A 24,405-nucleotide genomic window follows, 5' to 3' on the forward strand; every position below is an offset into this window, starting at 1 on the left:
AAAAAAAATTAGTTATGTGGACCATAAATAATGGTCCACACTGACAAACTAGATTACGTCCTTTCTTGTTTTGATGGAGGATTTGGAATTAAAATTGTAACCGGAAGTGCTCACATTGAAAACAAAAAGACTTGAAACAGCGTCTTCAACGACAAACTACTTGCCAACATGGGTTCTGCAGGCGACTGGTGTTTAATAGAAAGTGATCCCGGAGTATTTACCGAGCTTATTAAAGGGTTTGGTAAGTTGGAAAAGGAAAGGCTCTCTAGATCTTTTGATCTCAGAGTTTGAACTTAGATTTGTATGTATGGGCTGTGGGCCATGGGCGGGCCATGATGGGGGACAAGACCATCCAAAGCAAAATAGTCGCATTGATTTTGATTGACTCGCGTTCTCATCGACTCGTCGTCTCGTGGCTCGTTGATCGTGCCTTGCTTTGCTCATCGTCATCAGTCATCATATTTTTCTTTCGAAGTGGCTAGATCTAGATTCTAGACTAGAGTAGGCCTGCATCACCGCGCTACTGTTTGGGTGCGCAACCCCCGGTCTCCTGCTTTGTTTTGGATAAGAACAGCGAAAACGAGGTCACTTTCTGTGAGCATGCGCAGAATGCAGCTTATTTCACTTTCGTTTTGGAGGTTCCTGTCAACACACGTGATTCTACGGTGTCGGAAAGTTTTGCCCCTTCATATTAATGGTTTTCGTAACCGGTATCGGTCAATTTACTAAGCGCTTGAGTAGTCGATTATTTAGCACATCTCGCTAATCTAGCTCTAATGATCTAATGTATCGTAGAATGTATACTAGAATCGATAAATACTATCGCAGGCTGCTTCTTAATGCCCAGGAACATGCCAGATAGGGTTGCGCACTGAAGCGGCAGTCCGTTTGAGTGCGCAATATCGGCTTTTTTGCTATTTGGCATTGATAGTGTGGCTTCTAGGCCCTTTGTTTGTTTTACTTATTAAGTTATTTCTTTATGATCTGCATTGTGCACTGGAACAGACTGTTTTCCTTCCATTTGGATGCATTATATTGCCATTGGAAGATGATCAGTTAATGTATTCATGTCAAAATTAATTAATATGGAAATATAATCTCCAAAATGTTCAATTTCTTCTTTTCATGTCTTTTTCTTCTTCTTTTTTGCCCTTTTCCTTAAAGAATACTTGTCTAGGTATAGTCTAATTCTTGTTTTCTTCTTTCACTTCCTTGTGTCCACAGCACCTTTCTTTTTCAATTTCTTCTTTTCACGTCTTTTTCTTCTTCTTTTTTGTCCTTTTCCTTCTAAAATACTAGTCTAGGTATAGTCTTATTCTTGTTTTCTTCTTTCCCCTTCTTGTGTCCACAGCACCTTTCTTTTTATCCATTATCAAAACACATACACAAGGTGTAAGGAAATCTCCTGTTAGGGGGCGCACAGCTCCAAAAAAGAACATGCCTAATTGACCTTGGCCTTCCGTTATGGTCAGTACAGGAACTTCTTGCAAGGAAAAGAAGACTAGGCAAGGATAGAGAAAGATGAAAAGTGTCAGAAAAGAGCTAGATCTAGATCTAAAGCTGTAAACATGGTACTATTGCGCACCCAACCAGACGATATGTTGCACCAAACCAGAAACCTTGCGCACCAAACCAGACACACGTTACCAAACAAACACCACCACAACATATAGAAATTTTAAACTGCTGTTACAGTAATACGCTACACCGTATAGAGAGGAAGTTTTTCTAACTTCTGGTGAAAAAATCATGAAGATCGACCTGTAACTTCCAGAGATGTCCACAAAAGATCGCTTACTGTATATCGCACCACAGGATGTACTCTAGATCTAAATCTAGAGAAGGAAAGTGGCTATTCTCACCCGGCTGGGGTGAGAATAGAAATACGATCGACCTCTCACCCCGGGTGAGACTTGCCACCGTAGGATATTCTCACCCGGCGTGAAACAAGACCTGTTTTTCCTAGTTTCGGAATACTTTCTATCGATGTGGATGATCAAATGGATAAAGGCAAAGAAAAGATGGCGCTTTTTCGGTAGTTCCCACCCCGCAATTGTTATAAAAGCCGGTTTAGGCCTCAAGAGAGGGGGGTTTCAGGGGGGCTTGCCCCCCTGTCCTAAAAAAATGTGGTGGGGGGTTTCAGGGGGGCATGCCCCCCTGAATTTTACCATAATTTGATGTTTTGCACTTGTTAGGTTTGATATCTTAGCTCGCATCAAACGTTTAGATCTCGATGTAGGTCAGGCTCAAAATAGGAAGAGGCTAGTCGTACTTAATGACGGCTAATGACGGCTAGACTGGCAGTCTAGCCGTACTTAAGTTTGACCTCTTTTCTCATTGGCTGCCAAGTTTCGTGAGAAAACGGGTCCGGTAAAACAAGCCCGCAGCGCCTATACGGGAGTCCCCGATTTCCGTCACACTCATCGGCGCTGCGTGGGCCTTGCTAAATACTGTCTATTGGTGTGGATGATCAAATTGATAAAAGCCAAGAAAAAATTATGTTATAATAGCACAAAAGTAAGCTAATTTGATCGTCTACAAAGGTGCTAGCCTATATACTATGACTATTTCACTTTTCGAATCGAGCCGAACTACGCGGGTCGCCATTTTGTTTTGCCCGGAAGTTCTCGCAAGATCTACCCCCCCCCCCCCTCTCTCTCTCTCTGTCTCTTTCTGAACTGTCTATCGGTGTGGACTATCACATTGACCAAAATAAAGTTAAAAAATGATGTTAAAACACAAAAAAGTAAATTAATTTGGTCTTCTTAGACAAAGATGCTACGGCTATTTAACTTTTCGAATCGAGACGAACTACGCGGGTCACCATTTTGTTTTGCCCGGAAGTTCTCGCTCTACTCCTCTCTCTCTCTCTCTCTCTCTCTCTCTCTCTCTCTCTCCTCTCTCTCTCTCTCTCTCCTCTCTCTCTCTCTCTCTCTCTCCTCTCTCTCTCTCTCTCTCTCTCTCCTCTCTCTCTCTCTCTCTCTCTCTCTCTCTCTCTCTCTCTCTCCACTGCCCACAGACAAAATTGCACGCTTTTAGGCTAACAGTAGTAATGGAACGTGTCCACGGCACAGAATTCGACAATTCTGTTATAATCAGAGTGTAGAATTCTGTGGTTCACGGTGAACGCTACACTGGTTGGCCTTGGGCTATAACGGTGAACGCACACCGGGTGAGAATAGCCAAAAGACTCACCTGCGCTATTCTCGCCCGGGGTGAGAGTAGAGGTGGCCATCCAGTAATAAAACTCTCGAGCTTGAAACGGGATCACAAGCTCAACACGTGAGCTGCCGGCATGTGAGAGGTACGTGAATCGGCATGATCGCAAGGCGGCATGTGATTGCCTGCTGAAAACTAAATAGAGGCCAGTTACAGTGCTTCCTCTCTTCTGTATTTTTACGGAAATCTGTACTTTCTGCTAGTTCCGTACTTGTTCCTCCATCATTATCAACTCCCTCCGTAAAAATCTCCTGCAACAGCATAGGACTACCGAACTTCCGTAGCCAAAGATCTGTACTCGCCTTCGTATCATCTTGTATAAGTTACGGATATTTATGGCAATTCTCTCGGCAATAGTTTATGTTATAAAAACCTGCCAGATTGCGCTTTTCCTGCCATCGACCATTATATACCGCTATGCCCCATGCGTTCATTGCAGGTTGGTCGGCACCACATTTTTTATCTGCAGATTGATCAAAATCTGGCGACCTTTTTGTGCCACTTTCCTCCTTTCTATCATTCCCTCATTCCGTCTGTCTATCATCGGATTGTTGCCGCGGCTGGAAATTCTATGTGTTGAACAAGTATATATATATGGACTTGTGGTCTTAGACGGAAAATTACTGTCAGAAAGAAACTTGCTTGCAAATTTATTGTCTAGGTTAGATTCTAGATCTAGAGAAATTATCAATGCGAAGATTCTACGGCACGGACGCGACAAGGGCCGCGATGAAAGAAATTTGTGATAAAACTACTAAAATCAAGAATAATTGTTTTGAGATTGTGACGTGCGACAATCAGATGTGTAACTGTATTGTATATCTATTCATTATTCCCAGGTTTGCCTTCTATCAATGGTGCGATGACAAATTAATTGAATTATAGTAGCAATAGAAGCGGAACCTGCTTTTAAACATTGCCATCAATGGAAAGATATATGTTGGTGAAGAAATCAAACAAGACAAAATATCTTGGTGAAAAAATAGATAGTATGGGTTGTTGGCAATCTCTTCAAACAGGCTCGGGCAAATGACATTTTCAACCCTCTAAAAGCACTAAATTTAAATTTCTTTGGGGGCTTCACCCCCTGAACCCCCACCGGGACGCCGTCCCTGGACCCAGACCCCCGGCACAATTTTCCTTACTTTTCAGCTTCAGCTGGTGGAAGCACTACAGTTAAGACTTCATTGCATGTTTTGCTGATACTGCTTTCTTTAAGTTGTAGAAGAGGTGATCGGTCGCAGTTCAAGCTATGTTGCGGAATTCAACAAATTTTCATGTCATGCAAACATTAAAGTCTTTGAGCAAAGATCCAAAGTAATTTAAAGACATTAACTGATTCCGTCCATGATTTTTTCAGGCTCTGGACAGAGTTATTTTTCCCTGCTCAGTTTTAGACCTGGGGTGCATCTATTTAACGCATTACTGTGAAGCTCTAAGTCACTCTAATATGTATTGTCATATACCAAACTGATGGGAATAAATAGAAAAATCTGTTTATATCAATAACAATGACCTATAATCTGTTTGTATTACAATTTCCTTCTGACAAAAACGAATGAGAAAAAAAAATTGCGCAACAGCTCTTCGAAAATTTCGACTTACCGCATTTTCTCAGCTCTACAAGTCCTTACAATCCATAGGAATCAACACAACATTGTAGCGATATCACCGTAGCACACATTTATGCAAGAATTTCACAAATTTAGTTGAATATCTTTCTTTGAAGAGCCTTTTTATTATACCAGGCTCCGTGTTGTTGACCCTTAGATCTAGCCTACATCGCAACAACAAAACAACGATTTTTGCAAAAATTTCGCGGAGTTTCGATCGATATTGGCGCTCAGAGATTGAGGTCAGGTTTGTTTACAAGTTCTACTTCCTTTCGACAACTTAAAAAGTAGGAACTATGTTAAAGAGTGCACCTTTGTTTCGGATTTCGTTGAGCCGCTCACAGCGGCCGAATGGAGGCAGCGGAAAAACTCAGAGCCGCTGTCAGCGGCCGAATGGACGGAATCAGTTAAAAAAGTGAAAGCAGAATTAGATTCTCTGCACTGTAAATCACATGATGAAGCGAAGTTTCTAATATTAAAAAGTCCCACAGAATTTTGTAACAAAAAATCCCTATATCTTTATATTTTTATCAAGGGATTAAAAAAATTAAAAAAACAGTTTTTAGAATTTACTCCTCTATGCTTGTTATTTAAAGCAATTTAAGTAAAAATTTAATTTTAGATCTAGACACCTATTTCACTCCAGACAATGTTTCAAAAGAAAGTTTCTGTCATGATGAACATGTTGTCCCTGAATTAAATACTTACTTCTTCTTACTGTTGTAACCCATTGCCGCTGTGAAATTGAGTATTGACATGATTTATATTATAATATAAATAGTATTGTATTAAATTATATCAAAAAGCTTCGATGTCTCACATTTTTTTCTTGTCATTTTTTGTTGTTGTTTGAAACAAGGAAGGCATTTGTTATCATAGGGGCAAATTCAGTTGCGTACTGCGAAGATAATTATAATGGTTACAAAATAGAAAAAAGTCTTGTCATGATTGAAGACGGGATAGAGTAAAACTAATACTAATATTGTTTTTGGTTTCAACGACTGCAAATTACTGAGATAAATCAAGTCTCAAACTCAATGCTGCAGAAAAACAGCTTAATTTTGTTAGCCAGTGATATTTAAAATGGTTTCCACTAAAGTTTTGTTTATTTATCTCCAGGTTGTCGTGGTGTTCAAGTAGAGGAGATCTGGAGTCTTGACCCTGAGAGTTTTGAGTCCTTGAAGTGAGCTGCTAGTTATATAGTTGTATGACTTTTGTATGCAATTAAATAATTTATTTTGAAGTTTGTGCTGTGTGATGTTTGTTTTGTAGCAAGCAGTTTGTTAAGTATGAGTGTGTCAGCTTTTGCCTGCAGGAATAGTGCTTTCCACTCAGTAAGGGTTGGCCCTTACAAGCAAAGTTATAAAGCAGCCAGGCTACCAAATGATTTTGAAATATGTTTTGATAAGATTGTGTAAAACACAAAAAAAAGTGGGAGCCAGTTGTGTGGATTATCTGGTCTGACTTCTTAACTGAGAATTTTACTTTCTCCATTCACTATTCACCCCACCCTACCCATTACAAATTCTGAAATTTAGTGTAATCTCAGAATTGTAAGTTGATTTTCTGTGAACAAATTTTTTGTTGTTAGTTTGAAGTTCATGTTGTAATGACTAATATCAGACTAAAATTCTTTGGGAAATAAGGTCAACGTTTTGTTTTCCTTTGTAAAGTAGAAATAAAAACCAAGACAGATTGATTACTTTTGAGTAGTAACTCTATAATTTATGTTTTATTAATCTGTGGTTGAACACACACTTATTCTTACCACGCTTAGCAAAGCATCAATCTCTATGTCACATTTTTTCACCTTTGCAGGCCGGTGCATGGACTTATTTTCTTATTTAAGTGGGCTCCAAACACAGAGGCTGATGGGTCCATCGTTCAGGACAGCAGGCTGGAGAAGATTTTCTTTGCTTCTCAGGTTTGTTCCTTACAATGTTTTTGTCGTTGCCTTATTTATTCCAGCAGTTCTGTGGAGTTGTAATGAAAGCTTCCAGTCTCTTTTATTGATTGTCTACACTTGTATAAATATGGGAAAGCAGGGAGTAGCAACAATTTATGAGAGGTAGTTTCTAATAAAAACTAAAGAGTGCAGAAGTACATTGCTCTTGAGATATAGATTTGCCAACATGACTGCAATAATTTGTCACGTAGACACAGGTTTTTGTTCTCATAAATATACAGCAGCTCAGAATAGTGTTATTATGTGAGGTGCTATTTATTGCAAGAGAAAAAGCCGTTATTATTTGAAGTAGTATTTGTTGTTAGAAGAAGAAAAAAAAAAGCTACTGTCCTCTGCACTGAAAAAAAAAATGCTTTCTTGAATGATTAGTGATTTGATGAATCAGTGTACCAGTTTTAGACAAAGTAACCATGAAAAAAAATGTTGGACAAAAATGGCTGCTCCTGTAATCCTCTATGCATTCAAAATATATTCTGGGGGCATTCCTCTTGAGGTGAATGATTTTTTAAATTTATCTGAATCAAAAGCGAAAAGGATAAGACAATGAGCGCATAAACGTGAGAGAGGGTCATAATCATCAAAATATTGTGGGATTATCTTTACTCAAGGATGTACTGGAGAGAAAGAGATAGAGAGAAAAAGTGAGGAAGAGAGGGAGAGAGAGGCAGACAGAGTGAGAGAGGGAGAGAGGATTACTAGAGGAGCTGTGCACTGTATATGCTCTTTGTATTATTGTACAGCGCATTGAGCACTTACTTGTGGAATGCACTTTTAAATGCAATTTATTATTATTATTATTATTAATATGTTTTGGCAAATTCCTCACCCATCTTGTAGGATTGAGTGGAAAGGTGTTGTCAGGTCAGAGAAAGATACATGCAGAATAATTTCATAATCATGACGATCAATTACTTGAGGTGATGAGCATGGCCTGTTTCTTTCTTTGTGCAGGTGATCAATAATGCTTGTGCCACACAGGCTATTCTAAGCATATTGCTGAACTGCACACATCAGGACTTGGAACTTGGGGACACTCTCACCAACTTCAAGGAGTTCTCCCAGGATCTGGATCCAGGGGTAATGAAGGCTTACTGGAAAGGCGTTGAACTATGTTAATTGTTTAATTGTTATTGCTATGATTATTTTGTTTTGTTTTCATATTTGCATAGCTGCCACTTTCTGGCTAAACAGCGGAAACTCTGCTGCATCTAGCTTTTCCCGCTACTTTTCTCCTTCCTCCGCTGGACCACTCTCGGTCGCAAATTTCAATACTTTTTTTTTTTTACCCGCGGAAAACACCGAACTGGGAGAGAGACGAAAACGCGTCTTGCGCATATCCGCCCGTAGCTTTGTACTTCCGTTCTTCTAGGCCCAGCGGGCCCAGCGCTAGTTTCACATTATTTATTGTTGTGGAGCAACACAGTTTTGATCGGGCATCGGCACGTTGGGGCGCCGAGTTTTCATTGAAAACAGCGGAAATTCGAGAGAAATTGATGCAGAATGCAAAAATAAAAAGAGCTGGAATGAAAAAGAAGCAGCCGGTGTGCGACTTGTAAAGTTCATTAGAAAATTGAACTAGCCGTTTACTGCACTTTGCGTTTGGTGCGAAAGAAATCGCGGCCCGCGGCACTCCTGTATAATTGCGGTCCCGTTTGTTTACATGGCGGCTATTGTCTAGATAATCTATCTCTTGATATAATCTAGATCTACACATATTTAGATATCTAGATTTTAGATCTAGATTAGATAGCCTAGGCTATATTTTTAATTCTGTTTAGATCTCTAAATAAGAAACACACTACAAGGGCACTAAGTGCAAACGGGACCGCAATTGTACAGGAGTGCCTTCCTTCTTGATCCGATACTGCTTTACATCGATGTACAATTTTACAGTGAAAGAAATCTTTTTATGAGACACCAGCTGGCAAAAAAACACTGGGTTTGTAGTCACCAAGTCCAAACTGTCAAATTGACTCGAATGCTTGTTAGTCAACTTAGTGCCTTTATTGTTTTTTTGTTGTTTAAAAAAAATTAAAAAATTTTAATTCAGTCGCCTATGGTTAACAATATGACAGTTTTCCCTTCCAAAACCATAGGCTAGACTTTCCAGTATGTTGCCTCTGGATCTCACTGGTTTTACTCCGGCCTTCGGAGAGCGCACGTCCGCCTTCGAGTGACTTTCCTCCTTTTTAAAATTCCTGAGTGGCAGCTATGTATTTGGCAATATTGTGTAATTTTTTTTTCTCTTCAGAATCGTTTATTCCCAGTGGGTTTGTTTGATGCTGTAGTGTGGTCAGTTACTTTTACTTCATGTTCAGTTTCTTTCTTTCTTTTTTTTTTATAGTAGAGGGTTTTACGGCGCTCGCAACTGCATACGGTCATATGAGCGCCAAGGGGTGGGTGTCAACAGAGAAGTCTTTACAGGGAATCAGACTTAGACTGTTCACCTCTCTAGCTTCAACAGCACAAGGTCTGCTTCGACTATCAAGGCACTCCAAAATAGCAGGTTACAAGAGAGTGACAAACATACAAAAGAAGTAGAGGAAAATGACAATAGTAAGGATCAAAAAAGAAAAAGCAGCAGTTCCCTGTTGTAGATCAGGCACAGTTATGAGCGTGACATGAGTCAGCCCATTTACAATTCTACTATGCTTGAACAAGAAATGTCCCCCCTTTGGGAATGGCCTAAAGACACTTCAGTCAGTGGCACTGCCCCTGGGAAGTGTTCAGTTTCTACTTTCTGTAAACCATTACTCAACTGTATTTTTATGTATGTATTCTTCTTTTGCACTATGTGTAGAAGTTGCCTAATTATTCAGTCAATCAAATATCGTTCTTATTGATGAGATTTGTGGACTGAAATTTTCCTGCTTTTGTCTTTCATTGTCATTTAGGAGCAAAGAGACTACATATATCAAATATTCTTTTGAAAAATGTTACAATTTTTTAAAGAACTTACATGGTGACGATTTCAGTCAGTATGTGAGTGAGGTACTGATATGCTATTCTGTATTCTGTATGCTTTCCATTCTAGTAAATCATTATTTTTGCTGCTTCTTTCTTTGTTTCTGTTTTACAAGCTCACAGTCCCAACCAGTTTTAGTGTTCTGAAACTACTTTTCAATAAAGACATTTGTTAATTCTCTTAATTTAATCACGTTTTTTTTCTTTAGCATCTTCACAGCTGTTTCAAGGCTGACCTCTTGTTAGTTTTATGAAATGTTCTTTTTTTTGTACTTGTAACCTGATCTATCAAAGGTGAGAAACAGAAAGGGGCTTCCTAGCTAGGCCAATCAAAACTGTACTATATATGGACATTGTGAAAACCCCACTCTACTTTTGTTTCTCTTCAGCTGCGAGGACTGAGCCTGAGTAATTCAGATACAATCCGTGAAGTTCACAACAGCTTCGCCAGGTAAGTTCACATTACTTGGGAGTTGGTGGTTTACTCGCAAAGTGCTCCGGAGTGCTTTCAGGATCCGTTCGAGCGTCAGAGGTTACGACTGTATAATTACGTCTTGAGATTTTGAACAATTTTTATATTATCAGACTTTGCAGGTTTGGGCGGAACCCCCCACCCCCTCCCCCAAGACGACCAGTTTAATGCTGATAATTCTGTAGTTAAACTATGAATTTTGTGTTAGTTTGGGATACTTGTTAGTTCTGAAAGTTTTTCAATATGCCATTAAGCATTAAGTCTTTTCTCGTCACCTCCTCCAATTGTTATGTCTGTCAGTATTCTCTAGTCAGCCAACACTTCCCTTTCTTCCAAATCGTTTTGGAGATATTATTTATCTGCTGGTCCTTGTGCTTTCCAAGCACTACATAATTTTTTATTGTTATCGCTGTGGTTGTTGTTGTGTTTCTTATCAATCCAGCAACAGCTGGGCTGTGCCTCTGTCCTATGCCAACTAGTGATCTTTTAGCATCCTTTCTTTTTAAACGCAGGCAGCAGATGTTTGAGTTTGATGAGAAACTGGCCAAGAAAGATGATGATGTGTTCCATTTTGTAAGCTACCTCCCCATCGATGGCAGGTTGTATGAGCTTGATGGATTGAAAAGTGGTCCAATTGACTTAGGTAAGCAAAAAGGATTTCGTCTTTCCTCTTCTTTTGTGACCCTTGTGTTTGCATTGTAATAAGAGCATTTGCCATTCAAACAGCAGTAAGTTTTAAAAAGTTTTGATAAGAGTTTTATGGCACTTGCAACACAACCAGGTCATATAAGTGCCGAAGATTAGAGGTGTTACCAGAGAGAAACCCGCGGAAAAGGAGGAGGAGAGATAAGGAAGATAGATGTTTAATCAGAAAGAAGGAGCAAACCACACCAGAGCACCCACCTATGGCTGGGCAGCAGTAAGCTTTTGGAGAAGACAATGCATTAAATGGCCAAAGTTCTTTTTTCAGATATTTTACCCTTTTTTGTGCGTCATGAGAACAACAAGGCTTTTTCCACAGCACACATATTTGTATTAAAGAGAAAGGGATGCTACGTGTATTAGGGTCAGGCTTGTGGGATATATGTAAAAAAGTAGCGTGACAAAACAAGTTGAAAAACAAAAAAACAAAAAAACCCAACTGACATCCTGTAGGAGAGAGACTTCCCTTCCTCTGTATTAAAGAGCCCTCTCCCTGACTATATGAAAACTTCTGATTGTACAGTAATTTTAATATCCAGAATTCTTTAATTTGTTTTTGGACTGTGTTGTAATTTTGTTTGTTTGGGGGGGGGGGGTTATTCCTTCTTTAGGGCAGTATTGAGACTCGTGAGTAAAATAAAACAGGTCTTTTTGTTCTATTATTTCCCCCAAAAACATGATGTCTAACAAACCCGTAAAACGGCTTTGAAAAAGATTGCTTTGTGGTAAATTTGCATGTGTCTGAATTTTTTTTTTCTTCTATTTGACAGGTGCTATACCAGCAGAGACAGACTGGATTGATGTTGTGCGCCCAGTCATAGAGAAACGGATGCAAAAGTGAGCATTATTACGTAGTACTCTTAAGTGAGGAGGGGGCAGCTGCTCTTAAGAGACAGATGTATGTCTTGACTGAAATACTATTCCATCTTGTAACCCTTTCGGATGGTGGTCACCCAGTTTTGTCACACCCTTGAGTGTGGCCTCCCTTACCTAGAGCGCTAAAAAACAGATCCGGATCCTGTTTGGGGAAAAGGCTATAAAAAACTAGCAGAAGCACAAGACCCTCTTGTTCAGAAATGGTTTTTGAATATTAGTATAAGTTTTAGGTTGGGTGAAAAACGTTTGTATAAGAGTGCATGTAAGTTGTGTGAAGTGGCACTTTCATCACCACTTCATGGTTCTTCATCACCTGAATTTATGGTGGAATTGTAGAACATTCTGTCAAATTCAAAACGCCCGCCACAAAGTTAAAAAAGCTGAACTGGGAACGGCTCATAAACAGAAAAGACGTCTGCAAGTTCATTACTCCATACTGAAGATTTCCCTTCCTTTTTAGCAGCAGAATTCTGTGTTTTAAGCTCATAATTGATATACCCCTCCCTGATCGCTGGTATTGATTCTTTCCATAATCAGCGGCATGGATTCATTCCGTAATCGTTGGCATACCGGCGATAAACATCCAAAAGGGTCACTGGTGCTTTCTCTTTTAAAATTAAATCTTGAACTGACAAGTTTTGGCTTGATGTTGGTGTTCGACGGCTAAGGAGAGAAAGGATAGTAGTCAGAGTTCACCTTTTTTATCATTGCTTGTTTTGAATTGATTGTCTTGCCTTGTCTCGTTTGGTCCTTCAGTATTATAGTTATTATTCTTGAACAGAGTAGAGTTTTGGTCTGATGTTGGTGTCTAGTGTAAACTTTTCAACATATTGATATTACGTCCTAGAATTTTTGACAAAGTCTACTTAATCAGGGTAAGAAAAGCTACCACACCTTCATGGAAAATTCATATTTACCAGCACTTATATCTTGATAGAAGATGTTGAGAAACAGAAACATTTGTTTTTGACATAATGCCTGCTTCTTTTGAGATGAGACACTTAATTTAAAGCCTCATTTTCTGCCATTATTTTTCAAAGAAATAAATCATAATAATATAATTTTTATACTTTTCTTTGAAGTTTGTGGCTTATGGAGAGGTCCATTGTTTTCCCTCTTTTAGACAATCTGCGGGTCAGTGTTGAGGTTAATATTGTGACTTGCTGTAACAACTGTGTCTGTTGGCTTCCAGGTACAGTGCCGATGAGATTCATTTCAACCTGATGGCTGTAGTTTCGGACAGAAAGAGGTCCTTTTCTTGTCGCCTTCAAGAACTGACTTCTATCATGGAGGTCTGTAATTCTGAGTGTAAAGATATTTTATTGATTGGGTATTTTAATTAATTTCTTTTTTTTTTCATTTATTTTTTTTCAACTTAGACTTTGGATTTTATGTGCACTGTTTAACTGTCAAATTACATAGGATTGATATTATTTTTGGTCCTATTAGTCTCGGGTGGGTTCTTGGCAAGTTGTCTACCAATGCCTTCTCCTTCTGATTCTTTATATGATATATGCAGTCAGCAAGCTTTTCAAATATTCCTGAACGCTGAAAGCAACCATTTTCAAGTGAGAGAAAAAAACTTTTTCCTTTAGCAGTTGTTCCTGCACTGAAATCAGTACCAAAAGAGTGCTAAAGGCCTTATCTTTTGGTTGGACATAAATCATCTTGTGAAAAGTGATTTGTGGCTTAGTACATTGGTTGATCCCCTTTTGACGCGGATGAAGTGTACTATGTTACCACACACTGTTCCTATTGTGTTATCAATCAGCGTGGTTTGGCCAGTACGTTTGGTGTGCACGTGACAAGAGAAAGCAAAATGGTGTGTAGGCTCTACTATTACTATCCCTACTAGCAAAACCATACGGTTGTGGGTTAATAATAGGGACCTTAGAAATATTTGTTGTTAAAAAATAATGTCCCTTCTGTGGGAAAAGTGTTTTAAAACTAAAGTCAGCTTCCGTCTCTGGACATGGCTTTATGATCAATTACTGCTGTTTGGCTCTCCTGTCTAAGGCAAGGTATTGTGATGTAAAAACCACACAGATGTATCTACTCTTTTCTTCTTAGATGTCTTTCTAGTGTGGGTCATTAAAAAATGTGAATGATTGTTTGTTGTATCAGTCAGTGAAATCCTGCTATACTCTGGGGTTTTTTTGTTTGTTTTTTGTTGTCATTCAAGACAGTTATTATTCTGTTTTCTCAAAGTTGCCGTTCTCTTATACTGATGTCGGATGAGACAGTATTTTCATGTCACTGTGGTGAAATCTGCACAGAATTGTAGATTTATTATCTGTTTACTGATTGTGTATATGCTTTCAGACGAGTGGCATTGATTCTAGTGATATAGCATCAGAGATCTCTAGACTGACTACAATGATAGCAGAGGAAGAGAAAAAGGAGCTTCGCTATAAGGTTTGTTGTGCTGAGATGACTCTCTAGGTCGAGTTTGCCCATACTAAGACAATTCGATTCATAATTTGTGGTAAAGTAAAATTGCTGAAAATGCAAAATAGCTTTGAATGAAATTATTAATTTTTGGGTGTAGTGGATTATTAATGGTCCAGACACTTTATATTTTTTGTGTCGCCTTTAGAAGTTACTTGTTAATGTCAGTAATGATAAGTTGTAATTTAAAAACATTTCTGCTTTCCTGTCTGATAATTTAATAGATTGTAAATACAATTGCTAAATTTTCACCCTTTCTTCCCTTTTTTTACTGACTGGGGACTGTGGGGAAGAGGGGGACATTTATTTTCATATGTGGTTCAGAAAGGGTTTGTGTATTAATGGGGCTTTTTTAAAGGCCTGACTTTATAGTAGGTCCAGTCACATGATCAGGTGTGAGCTTTAGAATTTTTTACCACTGGCAGATGAAGATTTCCTCATTTTTTTCATGAGTCAGCCTGTGGCTGTGAAGACTGAGAGCTGATTTTTTTAAAGGTATTTAATGTATTGTCAGTGGTCAGTCCCATCTTTTTGATGTCTGCTGGAAATTAATTTACAAGATGATATATTTATGATTATTGTTATAATTACAATAATTATTATGATTATGATGATGATGATATCTAAAACACAATTCGGCTTTGTTCCTGATAAGGGCACGAAAAATGCTATATTCACCTTAACATTGTTAATGAAAAGATGTATTGAAGCACAGAAAGATCTGTATTTATGCTTCATAGATTATTCAAAGGCGTTCTATAAAGTTAGACATGATGAGCTGTTTAAAATACTGGAAAAGCTAGACTTAGATGGAAAAGATCTAAGAACTATCAGAAATTTGTACTGGGACCAAAACGCTGCTGTACGAATTAATGGAGAATCCAGTGAATATAAGCAGATTAGGCGAGGAGTGAGGCAAGGATGTGTTATGTCACCAGACCTCTTTAACATGTACAGTGAAACAATCTTTAGAAACATAGAAGACTATCCAGGCCTCAAAGTAAATGGAGAAAATATTAATAACATCAGGTATGCAGATGACACAGTTTTAATAGCAGGCTCCGAAAAGGACCTTCAATTGCTTCTAGATACTATTGTAACTGAAAGTGAACGTAAAGGATTATTGTTGAATGTAAAGAAAACAGAATGCATGGTAATATCCAAAAAAGCAGCAAACCGTAGTTGTAATCTCTTTAGCAAAGGTGAAAAGATCAAACACGTCCAACAGTTTAAATATCTAGGATATATGATAACATCTGATGCCAATTGCTCCACAGAAATAGAAAGGAGAACTGCAATGGCTAAGGATAGTTTCAATAAAATAAGCCCAATCCTGAAAAATAGAAACATCTCTATGAACACCAAAATGAAAGTCCTGAAATTCTATGTTTGGTCAACCCTTCTATATGGCTGTGAATGCTGGACAATCACTAAGGACAGTGAAAATAAAATAGGAGCAACAGAAATGTGGTTTCTTTGGAGACTGCTAAGAGTATCGTGGAAGGAAAAGAAATGAAATGAGGTAGTGCTTGATGAAGCCCACGTGGGACCCTCAATGTTAAAAACATTCAGGAAACGACAAATACAGTTTTTGGGACACCTGAATAGACATAAGTGTCTTGAACATCTAGCTCTCACTGGCAAAATTGAGGGCAAGCGAGGCAGGGGTAGGCCCAGAACAACGGACTTGAGGAACCTAAACAATGGATAACAGGGAAAGATCAAGGAAACTTAGCTTTTTTGAGAGCATCCGAGCAAAGGAATGAATGGAAAAACCATGATCGCCGATATCTGTCACAGATCTGGCACTGGATGATGATGATGATGATAAATATTTTTATTATTATAATGCTGGTCCAGTTATCAGTAATATAGGTTTTGCTTAAATTTGTGTGTTTTAAAGACCCAGTGAAGTTGCAAAAGTGTTAACATTTGATTCTTTTCCTTTCAGTGGTTTTAAAGTGTTTAATAAATGTTTGAAAAAATTGTTGGTGTAATTCACTAATTCTATTACACCAACAATTTTATAGAGTTTAGTCAAGAATGTATGAAGTATTATCATCACACCATCATCATCATCATCATTTCTCATCCTGCGTGGCAGTATAGGCCACTAACAAGAGCTCTCCATCTACCTGTATCCTGGGCCATAGTCTTCACTTCTCTCCATCCGCATCCTATCTTTTATATCTGAATCCATATCTTTCTTCCTGTACTTTTAGGTCTTCCCTTCCATCTCTTTCCTACTGAATTCCATCTTAAAATTCGTAAGTACTAATGTTTTTATTTAGTTTTCTCAAGGTGAGTATTCACTTTCATTTTCTCTTTCTGATGTATGAAGCATAATTTCTTGTAATCTTTATGTGTTTTCGTTTCCCATGCAGGTTGAAAACATTCGCAGGAAACACAACTACCTCCCCTTTATCATGGAGCTTTTAAAGATTCTGGCAGAGGATAAACAGCTTCTTCCCCTTATAGAAACGGTATGTCTTGGGTTGTTGTCATAGATTCTTGGCAGTATGCAGACTGCTCTGTTGTTTTTTTACTCTGTGTAACTTTGTGAGATTTGTCAGAATCGTAAAAATTTTTTTTTTAGACATCCAGCATCCAGTTGGGCCTCATAGTCATTGTTTGACTCTTTGATCTAGGTTTGTGTCCAGGTACTAAACGTTTAGATCGCTTTGCCTAGAAAATAAACAATAGCCCATAAGTATGTTGTTGGCAGGCGATATAGTGTGGTTAGCTCCTTCTCTCCCATCAAACATATATTGCACTTATCTCTCCTCCTTCTTATCGATGTACAGTGGAAGTTTGATACAAAGAAATTCCATTCAACGAAAATTTGGATTTAGTGTAAGGAGATGGATTCCCTTTTTTAAAAAATTCATTAAAATCGACAAAAATTACTTGGTTTCGACGAACATATTAATGAACAAACTTGGATTCATACTGCCAAGCTAACAGTCCTCGTTGATGTGGCTTTCGGCATTGTTCTCCCGCAACGGAGGGTATTTACTCTCTTCCAAGGCACCATCGATTGCACATGCACAGTAGATCATTAGACACTTAGCTTAACCTATTGCTTACATCTTATGTGACCAATCAGAAGCCTTCTTTCACGCCAACATATGCGTTGTTGACATGGGTGTAAAAGCTTGTCTCCTTATGTGGAATGCAACATCGCATTGCGTGTGGTCCTTGCCTCTTATAAATCAATCAAGTAAGATTATAAAGAAACTGTCTCCTTATACGCGACACTATGTTTAGTTGCGTGCGACTATTGCCTGTGATCAGTCCATGTAGCGATCGAGGGTCTCGTCGCATGCGACAGACTGGGGGTGTGGCAGGTTTAGAATATCACCATTGGTCAAAATACCTAGCCAAGGAGTGACAGTCGACACACCGTGTGTGGTGTGTGTGTGTGTATGTGTGTGTGTATAGTATGTTCATCTTCAATTCCACCCAACGCACGTTTGTGTATCTAATCTTGTTTTTTTTTTTTTTTTTTAAATGGTCAGGAGGAGTAGGAGGAGGAGGAGGAGAAAGAGGAGGAGGACTTACTCAGGATTGGCCATGTACGGAATAAAAAATGTCAGCGGCTCGTAGAACTCACATCTGACTGACTTGTGTACTTCCTTGTCCATCTTGACATTAAAATTTACCTCTGTCTCTCTTCTCTGAATTGCCAGTCGTGCCAGGGCTTAACCAGTCGAAATATCGCGTTGCACATAAGGAGACAGTTTTGTCGCTCTTGTTTCACACAACTGAAAATTTTGGCGCGATGTGGTCGAACATAAGGATATACACCTTGTGACTAATAACTAGTGACTGTCAAGCGCGACTATACGCTGCATTGCGCATAAGGAGACATAGGCTAAAACATGACTTGCCTTCGCATGTGCATCTGAGAAGATTTCTGTAACATGATGATTGGTACAAGTTTACTCGCTGGAACTTGGCTTTGTAATTTAGTTGTGCTGTTCACATAATTGGGAAGAAGAATCCTATTATCTTAAGAAGCTACCTTCAAAGTTGATATTCCCTAGGATTCAGCTCTGCTTCTTATTCATTGTTCCTGAATCAGGACATCTGGCGTCTGTGGTGTAGCAGTTGGGCGCTTCACAGTTGTATGCAGAAAACCAAAGTTTGATTCATGAATGGGGAGAAATGTTTGTCGAGTGTTAGTCTTTCTCCTGGGATGTACTATCCCTGTCAGCCTAGGTTGGCCCAGACAGGCAGGGTCGGAAGCTTGCCTCCCAAAAAATCTAAATTGTGTCGATGGTGGTGTAAAATACCTTATATTAACCAAAAAACAATTTTTCCAATGTGGAAACCATTCTTGCCTATGTAGTTCCGGTTTCCTTTGAAACTTGAAATTTGTAGCTGATCTGTGTTGTGCTTGTCTGTGTCATAGTTATCGAGATTTCCTTTCCAAATGGTCACTGTTTCCCACCTTTGTATATGTCAATGGTGCAGTAAACTTCACTTATACATTGAGTCTTTTGAGGATGCTATATGGTGTAGTGCTGCACCGCATTCAGGTCTCTTTTTATATCAATGTACTATTTGTTAGTATCAGGCTGATCCTACTTCTTTCCCTCAGGCCAAGCAGTCAGCAGCGAAGAAAAAGAAGGGGCGAGAAGAACAGAGCATGGAGACCAAATAGTGACTGTGAGTATCTCGTACGTTAGGGGACGGGTGTGTGGGGTGTAGTGGTCAGGCACTTCACTCGGGCACGCGGGGGATCTGAGTGGGGTTTACTAATGCTCTGTGCGAAGTGATAGCAGAGATTGAAATTGTACACATGAAATTTGAAACCTGTAACTCCTGCTCTTTTTTATTATAGTTTACAATACACTTTGATGCTTCAGTGAAAGGTGGGGGGTGGGGAGGGATTAATATAAAGCCATGCATATTACTTTTTGGTGCGTTTATGTATTTATTATAAAATTGCAGTGGGCTGATAACTATGAATAATAAAACACTCTGCCCTGTGTACCTGACATTATTGTCATTATTTCTAGACTAAGATTCTGTCTAGTTTGTCTTCTAAAATAGTGTTTAACTTGTTGAACAGGATATTTTGAGCATGTTTTGGGTAATTTTTTTTTTCCTGTGAAATTTTTACTCTTCAGTAGAACCTATACACAGAACGTATAGGAATATAGTCATGTCATGCATCGCATCAAAGTTAATTGCAGGCAGAAGCTGAAAGTATAGAAATCATGAATGTATGACTTCTATTTATTGTGTAAAAGTTTAGGAAGAAATAATGGTAGAGATACTGAAAAATACTGATGAATGCTGACAGTTTTTTTGTGGGTGCAGGATTTCCCGACGAATGCTGCGAGCGTCATTCCATGTTTTAAGAGTTAAGTTAACAGGGTTTGCCACACAATGTTATTATTTTGATCTTGAAATGTGGTCCCTCCCTGTGTTTTTGCTTTTCCATAATTCACTGGGCCTTGTTTGCTGAGGATTTCATCTCTTTACCAAAAAACCCATACTGTTTGACTCTGTTTTTTTCATTTGTTCCTTCTTCTATTTCCTCAGGGGGAAGACTGAATCTCAAGAAGTGATGTGAGGGAGAGTGAAGAAGAGTCATGTTCTTCCGTGGCTCTTTGTTGTTTGCCATGGACCATGTGTTTTTGATATTGTTGGGATGAAAGAATTGAAAGTGTGTGTAGATGATTTGTCAATTGTTACAGTTACTTTGCGCCCAAATGTTTCCCTGCTTCACAACTGAATGGTTCTGCTTCTCATTGTCATGATGTTTGAGATGACTTAAAGAGTGCCCAGCCTTTTAGAAAGCAACCCATAGTGTTCATAACTTGGGGTAGAAATGAAAGTGTTCAAGTTGTATTATCTAACTTTATTATTTCGTGTTATTCTCTGACCAAAGTCTGTCAAGTTGAAAATTATATAATTCACCTTTCTCATTGGAGCTCCAAAACCTGAATTTCTATTATTTTTGTCCTTTGGAAAATACATTTTTATTCCTGCTGTACATCCTTTAGAAAATAATGCCAAATGTTTGGTTGGGAGGAGGGGACATTTTTGGTTGCAATGCTGTTCTATGATTCCAAGTTGGGGCATAATATATGTGCCTCCTAAGCAGTGAAGGAGGTCAGAAAGTGAAAAGTTTGGTCGTCTGAAGAACTAGATGAGTAAAAATTGAGAAGGGTAAGAGAAAAAGTTAACCTCATGTTTAACTGCTAGTCAAATTTTTAGAGCCACTGAACACTCCTTACTTGTGATTCACTCATTAATGTAGTGCATAGTCAATGATTTTGTGTCTCTCTGGAATTCCACCTGACTGTTTTTGTCTTTGTCGTTTACTAAGTGTGTAGCTCGTGAGTAGTGCAATTGTTCTTGCAAGAGGTGCTAAAGGGTTGTGTGGCATGTATCGGCAGGGTGTTGTATGACAGTGGGTTACCAGCTCTTACTGGGAATGACATGATCGTGCTCCTTTGCAGATACTGTAGGTAGCTCCGCATCACTTTATTTTTTGGGGTATTTGAGTCATGCAGCAAGATTGACTGCATTTGGTAAGATTGTTCCAGGGTGACAACCAGGCTGCAGGATCCCAAAGTCCCTGAGAATGACCTGCAGATTTGAGTAAGATTTGCTTGAGACCCTGGGAATGTCCTGGGAATTTTAGAAAGTTGTAAATTGCCTTAGGACGGAAATGAAATTTTGTTCTCCGCATTTTGATATTCCATCCAGATAAGGTCTACAAGTTCATTTTATTCTGTATTTGTTGTATTTGTTCAGCTTGTTTCCTTCCTACAGTGTTCAGTGCGAACACGTAGGTATGGTGGAATTGGAGGTCTTACTTATATTGAAGCGGGGCAGTCTTGACCAGGGAAAAATCGAGATTGGCTTTCGCTGCCACCTGTTAGAACATACCACCGTGAGGGTCTGGTTTCTATCACTATCATCATTGGTATTCAGAGCTCCTTCAGTCCTTCTGAGTTTGGCACAGTTTAATTTTTCCACTTCTTTGAGACCCATCTTTGAAGTCATTCCTGCAATAAGTTTTGCCTTGCATGCTTTTTTAGAATCTGCAAATGCTGAATATCTGAGGGGTTTTGACAGTTGATGTCTTTTGCCCTTTCGCTTGCCCAACTCAATGTTTCTTTATTATTAATGGTGAAGGAAAATGTTTATAGAAATAAGTAGCGGACTGAAATAGCTGAATCACAGTGACCTTAGAGATATATCTGTGTGTGCATGTATGTCTGTGCATACGTAGATGAAGGGTAGGCAGTATGTGAAATGTGAATGTGTGTGTTTGCAAGTTCGTGCATGTTGGAGACACACAGTCACTGTTTTGTGTCAGTGGAAAATGAATGGCAACTCCCGAAAAATTTTGTAGCCAGTATGGCAGTTACCCTGTGTTTAGCTCCGAGAAAAGTTTGCATTCTTTAGTGTCTTTGTGTAGTAAAGATTTGCAAAATTTAGGCGCTGCACTAGTCCCTAATGGTTGGTAAGAGACCTTTGACTTCAAAGTTAACTTATAGGGTGAAATACGCCAAATGCTGTTGTTCCCTATAGAATATGGGGTTGTTGGAGAGTTTTTTGGGGGGAGGTTCCCAATCTAAGTTATAGCGGAGACGAATGTTATTAATTCTCTAAAACTTCTCTGACAATTGCGGTAGATGCAAATGAGTGCAGGTATAAAATGATGAAAGTGTTACGTAAATGTATTACTGTTTCAGGATTGTTTTAGTTTTGTCTCTAAGGTTAGAATTTTTTGCTTTGGGTCCTGCCACTGTGATATATAGACTAATGTGTTGGTACTTCTTACAAGTCTTAAACTCTTTCAGATTTCTGCTTTCTCTTGTTTTTCCCTTCTTTGTATGTTTGTTGTGTCAGTTAGTTTGTATGTGTATTTTTGAAGGCAGTCAAGATTTTTTTAAAGACCAGGTTACGTTGTCAGGCTTTTTTCAATTATTGCGAAACATGAAGTTGCATTTTAAAACCTATTATGTGTGTCATCTGCTGTCCGGAAAAATGTGTGTCCATGCGATGAGAAGAGAAAATATTGCCATAGTGTTTTCCACAGATTGCACTCACTAATTCATCTATTTTTCACTTTCCCTTCATCCTGGAGTTATGAACTTATATGGTTGTCCTTTTCAATTTGTTCATTTTAAAGCTTTGCTTTTCTTGCATTGATTCTCTTGAAATAAAAGCCCATATCATAATTTCCCTGTGTGTCTTATGGTCTACTTATTGAAGCCTGTGTGAGGGGGCATGGTGAAATCAGGGGCTCGTCAAAACTATGAAATCAAAGAAACTGGCCTTTTTCTGAGTGCTGGCCGATTTTTACATTTTCTTTTTTTTTGACTCAGTTCCTTTTATGTCTTTTCAAAAACACATTTCTGTGTGGATTTGACTAAAAACACTATTCAAAGGCACAACAAATATACATCTGCAGTTTCCAAAGACTCTCAAGCTTTACAATTTACTAAACTTTGGGGGCCTTTTTTTGTGCTGATTTTACCTCAGTTACTATGCTACCCCTACCTCCTTTAGACAAACATCTCTACTTTCATACAAGATAGGTGGATATTGTTCTCTTCAAAGCCAAGACAAATGAACAAACTTCGAGATGACACCAACAACTCCACATGCCTAAAAATTGATGATGAGCGCCCAATTCCACCACGTTGTGACGCGTAAAGTGCAGCAGCTCTGAGGTCACCTCACAATTGAATCTTGTTATGCGCTGCATGATGAACTATTTTACTGTCTCTATGATGTGTCGCAGAGTTGCAACTGTCCCATCTCCGTGGAATGTGAGTTAAAAGTGGAAAACTGGTAAAATATGTCTTTTATTTTGACCTGCTTTTTAAATTCTTTAGTAATAATAGTATGTAGTAATAATAATAATATGATTACTACACTCAAAGGAAAGTATGTTCAAACAAAACAGAGGTGAAGGGTTTATTTGGAAAATGTCTTTATTGGAAAACATTTTAAGTAGATACATTACCTTCATTCTGTACAGAGCTAGTAAAAACAAAAGGGCATAGCCATGTTTACAAGGTTAATGTAGGTTTCCATGTCCTCAGAATACAATGACATCATCATATCAAAGCATTTGTAAAAGCTGGGTTCAAACATACTCAAGTCAAGCAAGGCAATGTAACAAAGGACCCACAGCAAAACACTTCCTATTTCTCATCATTTGCTGTGGAGAAAAACCATTGACATAAATGAGAAAGCTGCATAGTTAATGAGACAGAGACTGAGAAAGTTTGAATGGTGGAGGACAAAAGGGGTAGTCCACACTATGTTTACCATTGTTAAGTCTCGTGAAAGCATCTGTCAGTAGAAAACGTGAAAGACTTGGAAATGAGAAAATAACCTAGTTTATTGGTCAAAAGGTTTTGTATTGCTGGTTTTTTTGTGTAGGGTTTCTTTGTTTTTTAAATTGTATCTTAGAGGCAGATACAACCAAAAAAAACCCCAAAGAAACACAACACAAAAATTAGATTTCAAGGTGGAAAATTTTTCTGAAATTAGTGACCTGCCATTGGCTGTTTGCATGATGTAAGAAAAAATGGATGGTAGCAACAAGGAACTTAGTTTATCTTATACGTAATCTGTACATTTACAATGGACAAAAGGACTGCACAGACGGTTCTTTTAATGAATGACACATGGTAAGACAACTGGATGTATTATATTGGATAAAGTAAGTACATTTGATAGATACCTGCTGCAATAAGAGCTTGTTTCTCTTGCAGATTCAGAAACACTTTACTTGCCTTTTAGTTTAGAGGTAAAGGGCAATGAATCATTGTATAATGCGTATTATCATTTAACTCTCTTGGCTCTCTACCTGGTTCTTTTGAGAAATTGCAATCACTGTAAATTGACATAATACAAAACAAAGGTGATGTTCCCAAGTCTTGCCCAAGATGGAAATGCAATGTCTGATAAATTTTTATTGACATGACTATATTATTATGATTATGGATGGGTTTTTTATCTGCCTCAAAAAGTAGAAATCGCGTTATTTATGGCATTGAAGGCCTGAGGCCCCATCTTCAAGTATGTAGCATGTTGAGAAGGGAGACTTTTGGCACCAGGGCCATGATTGTTATACATTGTAGTTTGCTCTTATTAAAAAT

General features: G+C 38.5%; 1 protein-coding gene across 2 annotated transcripts; it reads left to right on the forward strand.

Annotated features, from left to right (window-relative positions):
* The first annotated feature begins 106 nt into the window (after positions 1-106).
* On the forward strand, positions 107-22,474 carry LOC101853771 (ubiquitin carboxyl-terminal hydrolase isozyme L5). Of its 2 annotated transcripts, XM_005094034.3 has the most exons (12): positions 107-241; positions 5,952-6,015; positions 6,651-6,756; positions 7,750-7,875; positions 10,152-10,213; positions 10,747-10,877; positions 11,707-11,773; positions 13,005-13,104; positions 14,135-14,227; positions 16,645-16,743; positions 18,864-18,931; positions 19,814-22,474. In XM_005094034.3, exons 1-11 carry the CDS (start codon positions 169-171, stop codon positions 18,924-18,926), a joined length of 984 nt encoding a protein of 327 aa, XP_005094091.1. In that variant the 5' UTR covers positions 107-168; the 3' UTR covers positions 18,927-18,931; positions 19,814-22,474. The 2 variants fall into 2 exon arrangements, with proteins under 2 accessions (XP_005094091.1, XP_035824562.1); XM_035968669.1 differs by lacking the exons at positions 18,864-18,931; positions 19,814-22,474 and adding an exon at positions 17,779-17,874.
* Positions 22,475-24,405: the final 1,931 nt, after the last annotated feature.

Source organism: Aplysia californica, unplaced genomic scaffold (genome assembly GCF_000002075.1).
Source record: "Aplysia californica isolate F4 #8 unplaced genomic scaffold, AplCal3.0 scaffold00074, whole genome shotgun sequence".
In the NCBI taxonomy this organism is placed as follows: domain Eukaryota; kingdom Metazoa; phylum Mollusca; class Gastropoda; order Aplysiida; family Aplysiidae; genus Aplysia; species Aplysia californica.

Excerpts from the sequence above, each read along its gene's own strand:
- LOC101853771 (XM_005094034.3), top strand. The coding sequence starts at position 169 with ATGGGTTCTGCAGGCGACTGGTGTTTAATAGAAAGTGATCCCGGAGTA. Across the intron at positions 6,757-7,749 it reads AGATTTTCTTTGCTTCTCAG|GTGATCAATAATGCTTGTGC; the intron begins GTTTGTTCCTTA and ends TTCTTTGTGCAG. Across the intron at positions 10,878-11,706 it reads AAGTGGTCCAATTGACTTAG|GTGCTATACCAGCAGAGACA; the intron begins GTAAGCAAAAAG and ends TCTATTTGACAG.